This window comes from Enhydra lutris, unplaced genomic scaffold, assembly GCF_002288905.1.
Source record: "Enhydra lutris kenyoni isolate GAN:26980312 unplaced genomic scaffold, ASM228890v2 scaffoldscaffold5, whole genome shotgun sequence".
NCBI classification, from domain to species: Eukaryota; Metazoa; Chordata; class Mammalia; order Carnivora; family Mustelidae; genus Enhydra; species Enhydra lutris.
The window spans coordinates 615,565-634,514 of NW_019154089.1; the positions used below are offsets into that span (position 1 = coordinate 615,565).

The following is an 18,950-nucleotide window of genomic DNA, read 5'->3' on the forward strand; positions in this document are numbered from 1 at the left end:
CTCTCTCAAATAAATAAATAAATAATCTTAAAAAAAAAAAAAAAAAAAAACCACTTAGGTAGTAATGTCATTTGGTAAACTATGATCTGCTTGAAAACTAGTCTCTTACTTACATGATTCAAAATATTTTTAAGAATAAGAGGTCACAATCAAAAAGTTGATGGTGATTTGACAATCCATTAATCATTTCCTTGGAAAGAGATTTTGTTAAAGTTGTTGGTCATAAGGATGGTAAACTTATTCCCGTAAATTTTCAACAATTCTTTTTAAAAACTTTTGAAATTTATTTAGTAAGTAAGTAATTTCTACTACAACCCATGTGGGACTCAAACTAACCACCATGAGATGAAGAGTCACATGCTTTCCAACTGAGTCAGCCAGGTGCCCCAATTTTCAACAATTTCTAAAAAGAAAAATTATTTTTCTTACCTTTTCCAGATCAAGTTCCTTCAAAAGAATACTTGCATTCTTATTTGCTTCTGCAGCCTGCTGGTCTTTAGCCTTCACAATTGTCTCAACACACTGGTGACATTTTTTCAAGAGTTCCTACAGTGGAAAATGGAATTATATAAATATAGGAACACATAACATCAACAGGCCAAATAAAACTTGAGCTGATAAGCACAGTGAAGTCCAGGACTTAAAGCCCAAACAAATGAAAATTCACTAAGCCAAATATAAGCTATCCTTTGAGCCTAGTCATAAATTAATTCTCATCAAAAAAGGGCATTATTTCCTAAAAACTTTGTGTTCTTAGGCAACTTTCTAATCAGGCTAAGTCTAGCAATAACTTTTAGCCACACTCACTGTGATTATAGCTCATAACAGGAAGGAAATCTCAAAATAATCTGTTAATATTACAATATCCATTCTCCATGGAGAAACTAAAACACAGATGGATTAGGTGATCAGTTTCACAGAAGACAAAAGGAAGGTTGCTAATTGCACACTTTGGCATATAATTCCACAAAGAACAAAAATGTGCTTCAACAGTTTATTAAACCTACCTTATCTGTAATTGTTGCTATGTATCTCATGCATTCTATATCAGAAGGGAACTGATTGACTTCCTTCACCAAATATTGAACAACTTTTACATGACCCTGTAAGAACAACAACAACAAAAATGTACAAAAGAACTCCTTGAAAATTTGCCCATATGCTTAATAACTTAAAAGTAAAAGGTATGGTGATACTTCCAGATAGTTCACTAAACTGAAAATTGAAATTGTGAAAATAAAACAACACACTCACTTATCTTTCCTAAATTTAATCTAGCATTTCCCCACTGAAAACAGAAAAACTTTTGTAGAAAACAAGTGTTTCCCAGAGAAAAGCTATTAATAAAAACTGGTGGTATGAAATGAACCTTTATATAAAAGGGAAATTGGTACTAAAACAGAAAGATGTTCGAGATTTCAAAGCATTATTTTGGGTCCATCTTACTAAACAAGGTAGACTCTCACATTTATTTGGGGCTCATGACTTGAATCTAGGTAAAATGCTTTCTAAATGCTATGATCAGAGGCGGATGATATAATTAATTCTAAGTACCATGTATTTTAACATGACCAAATTTACATAGTTTTCCTCCTATCAAGTTTTAAAACATCTTCAAGAATTAGTCTGATGGTGACAAGTTCAGAGACATCAAAAAGTCATTGCCTCCAGGGCAGGGAACTGAGAATAGGCATGACGAAATTTTCTATGATTACAGAAGCATTTTATATATGTAAGGGGTGTGGGTTGCATAGGTATATGTATTTATCAAAACTCATTAAACTATGCACCTTAGGACTGTATATTTCCTATATGTAAATGATCCTTCAATTAAAAGGAAAGGAAAAATTAAAAAAAGAATTAAGTCCAGAAAAAATTTTAAGTTCTTTTTTTAAGATACAAAACTTACACTATTCTCTTTCAATAACTATTTAGTGACTACCTAGTATATGTTGGGCACCATGCTAAACAATGTGTATAAGTAAGGATATTCGTGCTTGGTCTTCCTGGATACTCCAGTCTACTTGGGGAGATAAGCATTAAATAAGTAAATATATGTTTGAATGTATAATTACAAATTGGGATAAAGAAAATAATAGGGTACTATAAAAAAGAACAAGAGGACCTTTTTCAGATGCGTATTAGGGAGGGACTCCCTAATTTAAAATGGGAGCTAAAGGATGAACAGCAGGGAGCCCATGAAGAGCAAGGGAAAGAAAACCAGTGTGCAAAGTCCCTCTGGAAGTTAAAAATTTAGTGCATTCTAGACCAGCAGCAGAAGTGTAGTGAGCAAGGGTGAAGGGTAGCAAAAATTACTTGCTGTGGGGAGGCTGGCATAAGCCATATCATGTAGGGCTTTGTAAGCCATGTTAAGTAGTTTATAGTTGATTGTAATTGTAACGGGAAGGCTTTTAAAAATACAGCAGACAAGCAATTTATATACAGGAGGTATAATGCATTTTTATGAAAGAGTCCACTCCTTTTTGTTCCTTCTTAGGTAGAGAAGACATCATCCACATACAAATCTCATGTTTTATGTTCAACATAACAAAACTAGTTGGGACACAACCGATTTAACAATGCAGTTGCTTATAGTGAACTACAGTGTAACTCTTAGATTTGGCCACAAAAGAGGGTGGAAGGATAGCAGTGATTTACGTATGGAAATTCAGTCTATTCCCCAGGAGCAATTCATTTTTCCCACATGGTTTCAACTTAGAATTAGTTAAAAATGGTTACATTTTACCTTTTTCCCTCCATATCAAATTACCTTGCGAAATGCTGACATAAGAGGTGTGATTTTCCGGTTATCCGCTGCATCCACATCAGCACCCGCTTGCACTAGCAACTGCACCACGTCAAAATGACCACCACTGGATGCCAACCAGAGTGGCGTGTTTCCCTTCTTGTTCCGAACATCAATATGGGCTCCCCTATAAAAATCAAAGAATGTAAAAAATAAATAAATAAAAAATCAAAGAACGTTACTATAGTTAGTCTCCTACAAGGGGCTGACTTTCTATTTCCTCTCTTTGTCTTTTATCTTCTATTAAATAGCATGCAAATAATATGTTCTTCATTTTTTTCAATCATCTGCTCTTTAAAATGTCAATAAAGTAAAACAATCTGAGTAGCTGTAAAGGTGCTGAAAAGTGAAAAGGAGGACAAGAACTTCTATATATAAATAAAAAATTTACCCACCTATTAATCAGGAGCTCACAGAATTTGTAGTGACCTTTGTCAGCTGCTATTGTTAAAGCAGTATCTCTTGAGGAAGGCACAGGGGGGGCATTGACATCTGCTCCTTTATCAAGGAGAACTCTTCCAACCTCTGCATATCCTCCAGAAGCAGCTTCCATCAAGGGGGTAAGACCAGTCTGTTTAAACAAAAAATTTATGCAAGTACATTAATAAAATTTTGTTAACAGTCTAAAACATTTGACTTACAAATGGATTCTATTTCCGATTTTCTCTCATAAAAGAGCTAAGCAATATTTAATCTTCAATTTTACAAAACAACAAATGAAAATTGTTAGATTGAATCAGACATACATGCTAGAATGAATTAATTTATCATAACATACTGTCTCGTATCAAAAAAACCAATTTCACAACTTCTATACTGTTATAAATTTACACACGAGACAATGACTTGTCTACCCAATGAGCAGATATGAAAGATAAAAAGAAAATTAAATAAAGTACATTGTTCAATGAAAAAACTTTGTTTAAAAAATTAAAAAAAATTTTTAATTAACATACAATGTATTATTTGCTTCAGGGGTACAGGTCTGTGAATCATCAGTCTTACACAATTCACAGTGCTCACCATACCACACCACATACCTTCCCCGATGTCCATAACCCTCCCACCACCACCCTGTTTAAAATTTTTATCTGAGAATGTAGTTTGCTAAATAACTCAGAATAAATTCCTTCCATCCTGTTCAAACTTGGGAAAAATACGTTAAAATATCACTTTATAAATTTTATACATATGTGTCTTTTGCTCATTAATTTCTAAAACTTTTGCCAAGAGGCATTTCATACTGGTATCATTTCTAAAGAAATATAGATTTTTATAGGACTTCTAACACTGAATATGTGTAATCCACTTCCTGGATAGCAGGAAAGATTCATTTTTCTTTGTGCTATGAAAAAAAAATTTTTGTCTGTGTGATATGAAAAATTTGAGGAAAACTGTACTTCCTAATTTTGTAGATTACAAAAATGTAAATATTGCATTAAATTTTAAGAAATAGGGGCGCCTGGGTGGCTCAGTGGGTTAAAGCCTCTGCCTTCGGCTTGGGTCATGATCTCAGGGTCCTGGGATCGAGCCCGGCATCGGGATCTATGCTCAGCGGGGAGCCTGCTTCCCTCTCTCTCTCTGCCTGCCTCTGCCTACTTGTGATCTCTGTCAAATAAATAAATAAAATCTTTAAAAAAAATTTTTTTTTAAAGAAATATAACTAAAGCAGTTCAAGGAGAAAATATGATTCAAACCTTTCAAATCTAGGGTGCCTGGGTGGCTCAGTGGGTTAAAGCCTCTGCCTCCAGCTCAGGTCATGATCCCAGGGTCCTGGGATTGAGCCCCGCATCGGGCTCTCTGCTCAGTGGAGAGACTGCTTCCCTCTCTCTCTGCCTGCCTCTCTGCCTACTTGTGATCTCTGTCTGTCAAATAAATAAATAAATAAAATCTTTAAAAAAAAAAAAAGAAAAAAGAAAAAGAACTAGAAAGATCATCCTCTCATTAAAAAAGAACACCAAAAAAACCTTTCAAGTCTGAAATGACTACCAGATTGGCTGCTGTCTGACTATAAAGAATTCCACATAAGCTACATTTCTAGGGTTGTAAGTACCTAATAGTTCTAAGCACAGAAATTCAAAACACTGATATACTAACTTCCTTCTAAATGCCAAACAGTCATGAATTTGTCAGAATCTGTTACAATCAGACTAAATTTTAGCTATCTTAATTTTATAATCTATGCAGTAATTTTTCTGATTGGATTTTTTACCAATAAAAAGCACATGCTTCTTTGAAGGAGTTCTTTAAAAATCTACATTAAAGGACCCTATGGGACACCTGGCTTAGTCTGTAGAACATGTGATTCTTGATCTCAGGATTTTGAGTTCAAGCCCCATGTTGGGCATAGAGCTTACATTAAAAAAACAAAAAAAAAAAAACAAACAGAAACCTCGACAATCTTACTACAAAGATAGCTTATTATATTCAAAGACTGCAAACTGGAGGATTAATAGCTACTCAAGGCTAAGGTTGGAAAACATACAGATTCTACTTTCTTCATTGTTCTTAATAAAAGACATGAATGATTATAGTGTGTCATTGGCCACAATTCCCAGATGTTGTCTTGGGATGTCATTTTTAACTTAAGACAGTTTAAAACAGCACATTCAATTTGAGTTGAAATGCCATGCTAATTTTTTTTTTTTTTTAAGATTTTATTTTTAAGTAATTTCTACATCCAACGTGGGGCTCAAACTCACAGCTCCAAAATCAAGAGACACACACTCTACTGATTGAATCAGTCAGATGCCCTTTCATAACTATATATATTTAAGTAAACTCTACTCCTGATGTGGGGCTTAAACTCACAACCCCAAGATTAAGAGCTGGATGCTTTACTGACTGATCCAGGCAGGCATCTGAAACACCATGCTCTTTATACTAGAAATACACCCTAAGTAGTTGAAAAGTTATAAAATGCTTACCTTTGCCCTATGTTCAACATTGGCTTTTCGATCCAGAAGCAAACTCACGACTTCTGCTCGGCCTTGGAAACAGGCCAAAGTGAGAGCCGTGTTCCGATTGGTCTCGATTTGGGCATTAATGTCTGAACCCATATCAAGCAGCAGTTTCACTGCAGGAACATGTCCATTCATGGCAGCCAACATCAAGGGAGAAATACCTAGTTTACTCCCAGTCCTAAGGGGAGAAATTTGCTTAGAAAATTAAGATAATATGTTGCCTATTGTTTTTTAAAAAACAGAGAATATAAAAGATGAAAATGATTCAGAGTAAAAAGAAAGGTCTCTAACACCAATGAATAAATTTTATTTGTGTAGACTACTAACTAGGAATAGGAAAATCTCACAATTTAAAACATAATCCCTATTTAGAAGTTAAAAATTTCCAACCATACACAACGAAGTGCTTCCTGAAATGAGGTATCTTTAAAAATCGCTATTTTAGCTGAAATAAGCTATGATTACTTATAAGCACATCATAGGAAAAACTGTTGGTCTTGTACTTTAGAACTATCTCTAAAAAAGTTTCTAATTTTTAGTTACAAGTATAGTTGACTTTAGTATTATCTTAATTAAAATTGATATCCGTACAAATATTTAGAGGAAGACGCTTAACCCCAAGGTAGTAATTTACTAATCATGAATAAAATGAAGATAGATACCTTGAATTAATCTCTGCCCCAGCATTAAGCAGAATCTTAATGATATTAACATATCCTCCAGATGCAGCTAGACTCAATGGTGTATAATCAGACACATTCCTATGTTCTTTATTTGCACCTCGAGCCAGAAGCAAGTCTACCACCTATGAAGTAAAATACAGAGAAATCCAGTTTAAACCAAGGGTTCAACTTATAATGAAGGAAACACAAAGAAACGGAACCTATACATTACTCATCTGAATATCTGACATTTTAATTATGCCCTAAATATTCAAACATCAGCACTAGAGAAATGGATTCAATTTCATATCAAGGAATTTGGAGCTTTGAAATCCCAATTATATTGAAATAACAAAATATTACTCATTCTACTCATTAACTGTTGAGTGATGAACCTGCATTTCATATGTGTTAGGACTGTGGCTTATTCAGCCTCAATAAATGTAAGGATAAACAGAGGTTTTTTTTTGTTTTTTGTTTTTTTTTTTGGCTAAAGCACAAGAAACAGATTCCATAAAAGCCGATTTAGTACTCCCATCAAATTTAGTATATGGAACATGTCACACCACATGTAAGTTTTATTCATGTAGCTAAATTACTAAGCATATGCATATTTAATATATAAGCATAATGTCTACAAAATGAAAATTAACATTAACACACCTCCTGACGTCCACCAGAACATGCTAATGAAAGTGGAGTATCCTTAGTGCGTTCTGATTGTGCTTCTATATCTCCACCTTTATCCAAAAGGATTTCAACAACTCCAACATGCCCTGCTGTTGCTGCCAGGATCAGTGGTGTGAAACCTAAAGCAGAAAATAAAAATCTTAAATTTGTGTTTTTTTACTTATTGAGCCATTGCTTTTAATTCTCTATTACTTCAAAAGAAGAAGCTCTTTAGGGCAGACTCTTACAACCATTTAACATAAAACTGCTCTAATCACTAATTTATTAGTGACAAAACCCCAAAAACACGTGATAAAAAGGAAATGCTAAGTCAAACAAAACTACCAAAGTTTATACTCATAATGAACTCTGTCTGATATCTCTGTAAGCTCTACTTTTAGATTAAGGAGAAAGGCAAAAACAACTTGCTATACCTCACTGGATATTCCTTACTGAAATATGCGTATCCATTTTTTCACTGAGGTAGTCTAGGAACTATTTATCGATAATCAAAAACATAACTGTTTTCTTAAAAAAGAAAAAACTGTTTTCTCATGTAACTACTCTCAGGCTTTACTTCTGACTGACATTTCTTACCTTTTTTGTCTCTGTGCTCAATTTTAGCATCTCGCGCAATGAGTACGGACACAAGTTCTTCGTGACCACCCGCACAAGCTAATGTTAATGCTGTGTCATGATTGCTCTCAGTCTAGAGGGGAGAAAAAGTTAGTTTTTGTTTACAACGGTGTTATCATTTGAAGAGCAAATAATATTTATTTTCACAATGAATATACGATAATTTTCTTTTCCAAACAAAGAAACTCAGAATTTGCAAAAGAAGTTAAATAAAGGGGCAACTGTGTAGCTCAGTAAGTTAAGTGTCCAACTCTTGATTTCTACTCAGGTCATGATCTCAAGCCCTGCATCGGGCTCTGTGCTCAGCAGAGTCTGCTTGAGATTCTCTCTCCTTCTGCCCCTCCCCCCAACTTGTGTACTCTCTCTCTCTCTAAAGTAAGTAAGTAAAATCCTTTAAATAAATAAATAAAGCAAGCAAGGAAGCAAGCAAGCAATCTACTTACATGTGCATCAATGTCAACTGAAGGATACACAGGGGGAAGAGACTGGGAAGCCACATTGCTTGGAGACTGTGAACAGGGTTCAGGTGTAAGACATTCTGTGGTCTGAGAGGAACTGTTTGAACCACTGGGCACTCTGCTACTCACAGCTGAAAAACAATATTCATATTGCTGAATTCTACTTAAAAGAGTAAAGTCACTTATATACATAAAAACACAGAAAAAATTTTATAGCAGGAATATGATGTGGTAGTTATAACACAAGCTTTGGAATCAGATGGGCCTATGTTTGAATCCCAGTTCCACACTTTCTGATCTCAGGCAAGTAATTTAACCTCTTAGGGCCTCAATTTTCCTCATATGTAAGATGGGGATGATAACAGTAGTACCTGCTTTGAAAGACTGTTGGAAACACCACTTGAGATAATGCAGGTGAAATACTTATTAGCATGGTGCTTAATGTTCAGTGCATACACAACAAATAACAGCCTTTATGTTATCAATAGGGAAAAAATAGTTTACAATAAAGAATAAATTTTGTATCTTAGTTTGTAAAAATTAATTAGATAAAAATGTCCTGAGGACAATGCACAAAATAGGGGAGAGGAGAACAAGTTAAAATATTTCTCACATAAATAGCAGAGTGTGTGTGTTTTTAAAATTCAATATTTATCTTGAAAATTTGCTAAAATGAATTAATCTCTAAAAATAAAACTATTTTTAAAATCCACATTGGAACTTTTATTAGGGATCTCAATCTGGTATTTGAGACTGCTGTCAGAAACTGAGTTAATTGATGTTATATCTTTATGTCTCTACATATTTCTTATGTTTCATAAGAGGCAGAGTTTGTCCCACAGTGGGAGAAATAGGATCTCAGAGGTACCTTACTTACCTGGTAAGTAAGGTACAAAAAGCATTTAAATACACAGTGTTAAAAAAATAAAATAAAATAAAAAATAAAATAAAATACACAGTGTTTGGTACATGTGAAGGGCTCATTAGATGTAATTACCAGATATTTTATAGGACTTTCAGTACTATTGCTCAATGTATTGAAAAACAAAAACATTACTCACTCAAGAAAAAACTCAGAAAAAAATCTATAATCATTCTTATAAAAAAAGAAAAAGCTTCAGTGATGGCGATAACCTCTCATCTAGACTAAAAGTAAATAAAAAACACATAGATCTCAAAGGAAAATGTAAGCATTTCGAGAGTTAGAGAATGTTTAATCTCTAGAATTTCGATATGACTGGATCCCAATCAAGGATACTGTTCACAAGTGTAAACAACTTAGTTTAACTTCACAGATTTTAATATGTTCAGATATGTTTCTACATGAACTGTCCCAACCTCTTCCCCACTAATACATACAAAACCATATTGACTATATGAATTTCTGTAGCTTCTTTCATGGTTACAAATAGGAATTATTATTTTATATATTTGTTTCACCTACAAGAACATGCAGAAAATGAAAACAAAGCTTTAAAAATATTTATCATTCAGCAAATTAAAAACAGACAGTATTCTGTTATACCTCCTCAAAACAGCTGGTATATTTGGAAAACAATTCTAGAAAATAAAACACTAAAGACCGACTTGTAGCTCCTCTGTAATAGTAAGATTTTTAACAGTGGTCTCATAATGATTAACAAATACCTTGCTAAAGAACTACTTTTATTATTATTAATGTTGTTAATCTATGTTATCTTTTTGTTATCATGAAAAACAGATACTTAAAAATTTTTAAATAATTGATTAGAGTACTATGCCAGATGTGAAACTATAAAACTTCTTTACAGAGACGGCTTTAAAAAAAAATTCTGTGCATTTAACAGCTCTATTACCAAAAATGTGTTGTTAAATCAACTATTGTATATTTTTGTACATTATCCTAGAAACATTTTTCCCTCCTTCCAATAATAACAATCAGAAACATTCCAAAAAGTGACTTTAACAGCATTAATTACACACAAAAAGTAATAAAGATAAGACTAGAAAGTAGCAAGATTTAAAAGGTACATGTGGAATAAAGGTTTTATTAATATAAAATTACACCAGGACTACTACATTTTCATAAATCTTAAAGTGTTTCCTACCTCTGAATGAAATGTCTCTGATAATGAGAGATCACTACCCCAAAAGTCACTATATAATTCAAATTAAATGTATGTACTATCCTAAAATGGGGTGATAGAAGAATTAACTGCAATATTCTACTTAATTCTTTATGAAATTTAAGATGGTTTTATAGGCAATATGGAAGATAATAATAAACCTTACATATAAAAACCTCAGATACTAGGTATACACAAATTATGCTGTGAGATTTTAGGAAATCAAATCACCATAATCTGTTTTATATAATAGTAGCTTTATTAAATACAAATAAATAAAAATCTATAAGTAAAATATTAACATCTATTAGAAAAAATTATTTAAAAAGATACTTTATTGCAAATTCCCTCAAAAATAAGAGGGTTTCCTAATTACCTTTTTATTCTTAAGCTTACATTGACTGCTACAGGATTACTTAAAGCAAGATACTTTTGAATTGAAATTTGTTTTAAGAGAACCTATTAAGATGCCAACAACAGTACAATGTGCTAGCCACAAAATTATATTACCTTACATACATACTACATCTTAACATAAAATTAAAGGAAATTGTTAATCTTTTTTAGCAGTCTAAGAAAATAACAAATATCTTTAAGATAAATTCAGAACTTAAACATGAATCAGATGCATGCATATTACATTTAAGGTTCTTAGACATGGCTGAACTGAGTTTGAGGTGACACTAGTAACAACTTCCATACAAAAGTATGGAAAAGGACCATACTTTTCCATACTTTTTCAAGTATGGAAAAGGGAAAAGGACCTATTTTCTAAGATTATTATAAATAACTCATGAGATAATGTATATAAAACATTAAGCACAGAGCTCAGTACATGGTAAATAATCAATAAATATGAATATATTGATGTTAAGTTGATTTTTAATCAATCTTCTTTATATATTAATAATAAAATTTTTACTAGATGTTTCTGGAACTGCTCAGTGGTCAAAGCTATTTTGTATTTTTTTAGATTTCCAAACCTTAGTTCTAGACATCTGAACTGAGAATCACTTGTTATTATGATACCTTCTAAAAGCCCAGCACTTACATTCACAAGAAAAGGACCTGAAGAACCATGCTCCCAATCTAGAGTTTACATACATTCTGTCTGGGATTTATCAAGTGTAACACATATTAGACTATATACTAAAATACTCAGTCAGCTAATCAAGTGATGATCTTAATAAATTATTTATCTAACTAACTCAGTTACATGAAAATATTTTGATATAAGAGCAATGAAGAAAAAATACTCCTATACTTAAAGAATGAAATTTATTACTATTATCTATGAATATTCTCTAAAATAAAACTGTAAGATATACAGTATTCTCTCCTTTATTAAATATGAGGGATGAGAACTAAATTTGGGTAAAATTGATCACATACACATGTCTGATGCAATCTATAATCATACTGATATATTAATACATCACGTAATTATAGAATTGGGTATTCACCTACTCCACCCTTGTCTAATTTCTTTCACCTTTGATAAAGAAAATTAAGAGAAACTGGGTCTTAATAGAATAACACTTTTTAACTTTAAGTGAGATAGTTTACCATCTTGAACAAAGAAAATCTAATTATTGCTATATATTTTAAAACAGATAACGAAAATGGAAATTTTTATATGAAGATAATGTTTAGTTATTGGCTGATTTATAAGCAAAAGTTTATTAATAAAAGAACATTATACAAAATGATAGGCCAACTATCACTAGATATTAATGTCTAATAGAAATTAAATTTTCTTAGTTTATATTAATATAATACATAATTAAATGATGTTTCTAAACAAATTTTTTGAACTTTATAAAGTCCATATCAACATAACAAATCGTTTGATGAAATAAATTTTGTCTCCCCTAGAAGAATCATCCATAAGTACTACCATAAAGTTAATATCTACAAGTTCTTTTTAGAGTGGTTTCTAAATTATTAAAAAAAAAAAAAAGAAGACAAGTTCTAAGTTACAATAAAACTAGTTTGAGCAGTAATGTGGCTGCAAACTGAATATTCAATTAGGAACATTATAATGTCATTTATGTAATCTAAGTCTTAAAAATGTTATTCCCATATTATCAGTTTCATTATTATTATTCATAACCATACTTGATGCTCAAATACCTGCTTTTACCCAGATTAGAAATTAGGAATATAAATGAACTCTAAGAGTTTATTCATAATTTATAACAACTCTCAACACCAATGACACAAAGTTAATTTGAGTTAAGTGGCTGTGGGCTGAAGATATAAAAACCCAAATTAAAGAATAAAGAATGTAACTCCTTAAAACACTTCCCAGCATTTTTATTTTCTGTACGGGAAACTAAGTATTCCTCCTCTGGACAGTGCTATTTATTACGTATCAGAGGAGGCTCATAGGCAGTATCACAATTCTATAACCATTGCAAGTCATACAAATGCTCAATAAAATTCCTGATTTAAGTAAGCTTATTCCACATTTTTAAAGATTCAGTAAAGATTAGGAAGGCTAAAAGCTCACAAAAGAAAGGAAATTGGGATAGCATAATTGGGATGGGAAGAGGGGAGGAGAATATGACAAGAGGAAACAGACAACAGTAAGGAAAAAAAATGTTGCAATCAAGAGACAGAGGACTGGCCTGCCTTTGAATATCACTCCAGCTACATCTTAGTTCTTGGTCTTCATCCACTGTCAACAGCCATTCTGGCTGCATTTCTGAACTGGGCTCTCATGGAGGTGATACATTCACCAGCCATCTTTAGGAAGGTAAATGATTAATTGCACTGTTTTCCCACTGCTGCAAGGACAATGAAAGGGAAAGTAAACTTGTGCACCTCATTTCATATCTAGTTGTAATTTTCCACACAACAATAAACAGAAACATATACTTTAAGGTTATCAGGCCTTTCTTTTTTTCTTTTCCTGTGTGTATGTGTGTTGTGTCTGTCCGTGTGCTTTCATCAAGATAGTTAATATAAAAAATCCTGATCTCCAAATCATCATCCAGTTGATAATAATTTCAATGTAATTTGAATCTTCTAGCCACAAATACAAGAACATGGAATACTTATAGTTTTCTCTGAACATCCCTTTTAATTAAAAATACTTAAGTTGATCTAATAAAATTATAAATTAATTTAGAATTATGATTTTCAGATATGAAAATCACTAGCAGGAAAATTTAATGTATAATCTTATGTGAATATCTCTAAAGCCTATAAAGAAATTTTACTTAGAGATGTCCTACCCAAGATACAACACAGGGTGATGTTTTGTTTTTTCGTTTGTTTGTTTTTATTTTTTAAGTAATCTCTATACCCAGTGTGGGGCTCAAAGTCATGACCTGGACAGCAACAGTTGCATGCTCTACCAACTGAGCACCCCAGGCACCCCACAGGGTGGTCTGGATATCAAAGTTCTAAAATAAAAGCTCATGGCAACTTTATTTTTTGCCTTTGCAAATAACAAGAAAGAAAAGGGGAAAACACACTTTCATGTGTTAGTGGTATACTGCTTAGTTAAATTCACTTCCAAAACACCTTAAGGAATAAATAATTTTACAAAGATAGTTCTAAAATGGAAAAGTACTAAGTTGGTGTTTTTGGAGGGTCGTGTAAAGAAGTTGAGCACACAGATTAAAGAGAAATTATTATAGATATATTTCTTAACCCACCTGCTATCAGGTCATCAAGAGTGTCGGTAAGCGTCTGGGCTGGAGTTGCAACCATTAGTCCATCTGGTTCTTGAACTAAGAGCCCCTGATCATGTCCAGTAATAGCAATCTGAGGCTGTCCTATAATCTGATGATTACCTGATACTTTCTGAAGTTCAAGAGAATTTGTCCCATTAGAACCTAAGTCACTGGAAAAGTTACACTGCGGAGAAGATAAAGGCTGGACTGGGACAAAATCAATTTGTTCTGCCGATGGTGGAGACTGTTGCTCATCATCAACATCATTATCTTTAAATAAGATTGTGTCAACCTGAGGTAACTCTGAAAAGTGATCCTCTGGGAGACTAACATCTCCTTCCCCTTCTGGGAAGACTCCTCTATGAGAGCACTGCTGGTGTAGAGATACTGTGTCTTTCTGACCTTTGGTTTCCAAGTATTCTTTGGTAAATTGCTGCTGTGTTTTCATCTGCAACTGCCTTTCCACTTTCTGTAGTTCTTTCAGTATTTTCTTCTTCTTCTGGACTTGCTCTTCTCTGTTCTTTTTAAGTTCTTCTATCTTATCTTTGTTCAGAGGTTCACCTTGAATTAACTCCAGTGACTTAAGCTGTGCTTTTTCAATAGCACTAATTCTTTGTCCCAGTTCATTCAGCTTGCCTTCAGTCTCCTCTACTATGCACTCCAAAGGCTGGTATGGGTGAAAAGGTGGCAGTACGTCCTGATCTGCTACCTGCAGGGAACTGGACTTCTGCTTGGATGTACCTAAGCACATGAAAAATGTTTGAAAAAGTGCCATGCTAAAAAAAAAAAAAAAAAAAAAAAAAAATCAGCTCCCCCTCCCACACACACGGACCTCCCTCCCAAAACCCTTATAACTAATGCTGTAGAATGAATGTTCAAAGATTCACACCAGTGGAAGGTAGATTAAACTGTACTCATCTATTTCAAAACAGCACACTCTGGATGTTGTCGATTTGAAAAATGTGACTTTTAAATTAAAAAAATCGAAATTTTAGGATAGGAGAATTTTGGAAGTTAAGATGGGGCAAGGAGAAAGGAGATCAAAGAGGAAAGAATCTCACAATTCTGCATATTAGGTTTGACTTTTAAAGAACATTAACTCTAAAATAGCGTCAAAATAGTGTTGAGGATATCATTAAAGATATCCCAATTGTTTCTTCACAATATTAACTGTGCAAGTAAAGGTCACTACAGGAAACTATAACTTGTAAATCAACGTAATGAAAATTGTTTTTTAAATGGCCAAAACCCATGTCTTATTATATTAAAATATAACATGAAATCAGTTTTTTCCAGACCTATCCTTCTAAAATTTTCCATTAAGTAAATCTTTAACATTTCTTTACCTGAAAATGACATTAAACTTAAATCACAGAGGACAATTATTCTGAGTTTAAATAAAGTTTTTATGTAAAAGTCTATGAGAAAAACAATGAGTGTTATCTAGGAGAAAATCAGACTTCTCATACAGGATTTCTCATATTGATGGTATATGTTAAAAATGAAGTAAATGTATGTTATTTTAAGATTTTAGATCACAATTAAAGTAAGATACTCCTCATGACAAAATAATTATCATTATTAACAATCTTACCATCTGGACATAAAATGGAGGGAACTATGCAGTAACTACTTTGAGGCAAACTGAAGGCTTACTCTTCCTGTTTAGAAAGAACCGGGGCTATTCAACAATGAAAAGGAACAACTGATATGTTCTACAAGGTGGGCAAACCTTGAAAGCATTATGCTAAGTGAAAGAGGCCAGACACAAAAGATGACATACCGTGCAATACCATTTATATCAAATCTATAGAGAAAGGCAAATCTATAGAGACAGAAAGGAAAGTAGTTTGCCTGGGGTTATGGTATTGAGAATGAACAATGATTATGAACTAGCATGAGAGATATTTTCAGAGTAACAAAGATGTTTAAAACTAGATGGTATGATGGTTTCATAATTCGGTAAATTTACTAAAACTCACTGCACTGTATACTTAAAATGAAGGAACTTTATGGAATGTAAATTAAACAACAGTAAATTCGCTTTTAAAGAAGATCTGGGTAAGAAATAGTTGTTTACTCTTCTGAATTGCAATCAACATATATGAATAACATAGGTAACTTTAGATTTTTAAAAATAAGATTATCCAATGCATTCAACATGATTCTCGAGTCCAAAGAAAAATGTCATCACCCATTTGATGTTAATACTCTGAGTTACAAGAGGGTAATAAAACCAATAGAGAAAAAAAAAATCAGGGATTCAACTGTTTTTGTTTTGTTTTGTTTTTGCTAGATTAGGAAATCTCAAAAATGCAGGTACCTCAAACATCTTCAACATGTTATTAATGAAAAAGTACAACGGTTTTCCCCCAGATATTGACTTTAAAGGTTCAGGATACCACAGTTCCAAAACTACTGCAATCATTCTAAGAGACTTAATTATTCCTTAAAAGCAAACTTCAGCAAAATTTATTACCCACATTCAATTTCAAATTTATATCTGAGCAAAGGGACGGGTCAAGACCTTATCCTTCCAGAGCAAAATCCATTATATTTGTGAGATAAATGTTTTTAAAGATTTTATTTATTTATTTGAGAGAGGGAGGGAGAGACAGAAAGAAAGAGAGAACACCCTAGCAAGGGTAGGGGTGGCCGGGTGGAGCTGACTTCCCAGTGAGCAGGGAGCTCCACACAGGGCTCAATCCCAGGACTCTAGGATCATGACCTGAGCCAAAGGCAGACACTCAATAGACTGGGCGACCCAGGCACCCTTGTGAGATAAAATAATAACTTCTTTACGATCTTACAGGAATCCATGGTTTGATTTATTTCTTCCAAGTACCTACTAACAATCAACAGGTAAGAAAAGGGTAAAGATTTACTGCCACAAATAGTAATGTAGATATCTGCTAGTCCAGCAAAGTAATTTTCAATCATGCAATAAATTCAATGACAGTTCAAGCTCTGCAAAGACTGAATGAATGTTGCTTTAAATGTTCATTAATTTTCAAACATACTAGTGTACTTACTATTTAATTTGTATTTAAGATTAAGGAAAACTAGGTAAGACACCAATCAGACTGGTAATTACGATGACCCTGGACAATCTCAGATCTAAAATCTTATAAACAGTATGACCCAAAATAAGACTGGAATTTTGAGGACAGTAATGGATAGGAATAAGCCCTATCTTGTTAACAAATAAAATATAATAAGCTTAGAGCACAAGATTTACTAAAATTAACTTATTTTACTTAAAATAAAAACTTTAAGGCCAGGACATATGTAGCAGGAAGAACAGGATGGTGAAAATAATGGACAAAAACCAGTTCTTCCCAAAATAGCTAATGGCTGAGTATCTATAATCATGGTGTTAGTGGGATTGCCCAGATACACATTAAAGCATTAATAAAAGAGGGCGCCTGGGTGGCTCAGTGGGTTAAAGCCTCTGCCTTCGGCTCAGGTCATGATCTCGGAGTCCTGGGATCGAGCCCCGCATCGGGCTCTCTGCTCAGCAGGGAGCCTGCTTCCTCCTCTCTCTCTGCCTGCCTCTCTGCCTACTTGTAATGTCTGTCAAATAAATAAATAAAATCTTTAAAAAAAAGCATTAATAAAAGATATAAGTCTGGAAGAAAACAAGTTGGTAAAAACAAATAATGTCACCTAATTATTCCTAGAAGCTTAAGCAACACCTTGGTGTTTGGGAAAAGTACTGAATGTGACAAGCATCCTCTTAGCAACAAAATTTTTACCAGGTAGTATAAGAATCCAGAACATAAGAGTTCTAACTTTTAAAACATCTCCTGTCAGAAACAAGTCACTGTCAGAAACAAGTAATTTGAATCTATTCACTATTAGCATTGAGTGACATCATAAAGTACTGTTTAGGAATATAGGTAAAGCCAATATTTCACTCTTAAGTCTGGTGTTTTCCTACTTTCTCTTTTTCCCTTTTCCTCCATTAATAAAACAAAAAAAAAAGTTTATAACAGGAAACCATGATATACAGATAGTTTAGAATATAGCCTTTATTTTATGCACAGTGAGGGAATGAGGTGGACATATACTTGGCAAAAATTAAGTTTACTATTAAAATGAGTTTAATTCCATCAATCATTTTTGTGTCTGAATTAGTACTTTGTGCAATAAAAAAATAATGGCCAAAGGGAAAAATACCTGACATACAAATCGATCTAGATTTTTCCTTACTTGTTTTTGTCTAAGGAAATTTAAACATGGTTCCACAATTCCCTCACTTTCTTACATTACCACACAGAAGCAGATTCCCCACTCAGCAGGGAGCCCAATGCAGGGCTTGATTCCAGGACTCTGGGATCATGACCTGAGCCAAAAGCAGATGTTTAACCAACTGAGCCACCCAGGCACCCCTAGAAAGATTTTTTTCTTGAAGATTTTATTTATTTATTTGTCAGAAAGCAAGCACAAGTAGTGGGTGCAGCAGGCAGAGCAGACAGAGCAGGCAGAGGAAGAAGCAGGCTCCCCGCTGAGCAGGGAGCCTGATGTGGGACTCGATCCCAGGACCCTGGGATCATGACCTGAGCAGAAGGCAGACACTTAACCGACTGAGCCACCCAGGCACCCCTCCAAGAATGAATTTTAAACAACACTCCCAACTGGGTCTTAAGTGGAAAAAAAAAGGTCAATGAAGTACAGTTGAAAATAACATAGTACGTAAGTGTAGTAGCACATACGTTGTTTAATGGAATTTGTATTTGGATAAATAAATGTATATTGTTTTGTGAGTTTCAATACAAAATACTTCTTATTATCGTCACAGTCAAAAATGAAAGCCACTGGCTGAGAAATGACTCATTTTTCCTTTATACCTAAATTTCTGTCTCAAAATTTCCCAAAGTAACAGGGCATCCTATATATCTTCAACACAGTAAGCTTAACCAAGAATGTCCAAAGAGTGAACATCTGTGTAACATGCTAAAAGATTAA

The 18,950-nt window shown here is 33.4% G+C and overlaps 1 protein-coding gene across 2 annotated transcripts in view; it reads right to left on the reverse strand.

Moving 5' to 3' along the window:
- The window catches only part of LOC111140800 (ankyrin repeat and KH domain containing 1), a 122,042-nt gene that overhangs the window by 18,962 nt on the left and 84,130 nt on the right, over positions 1-18,950 (reverse strand). For both annotated transcript variants that reach the window (XM_022492979.1, XM_022492978.1), the window contains 10 exons: positions 13,965-14,723; positions 8,180-8,325; positions 7,698-7,809; positions 7,095-7,240; positions 6,432-6,574; positions 5,734-5,947; positions 3,202-3,377; positions 2,771-2,933; positions 1,008-1,103; positions 430-546 (listed from right to left, as the gene is read on the reverse strand). In XM_022492979.1, coding sequence (XP_022348687.1) covers positions 430-546; positions 1,008-1,103; positions 2,771-2,933; positions 3,202-3,377; positions 5,734-5,947; positions 6,432-6,574; positions 7,095-7,240; positions 7,698-7,809; positions 8,180-8,325; positions 13,965-14,723 — 2,072 coding nt within the window. The remainder of the gene's footprint in view (positions 1-429; positions 547-1,007; positions 1,104-2,770; positions 2,934-3,201; positions 3,378-5,733; positions 5,948-6,431; positions 6,575-7,094; positions 7,241-7,697; positions 7,810-8,179; positions 8,326-13,964; positions 14,724-18,950) is intronic.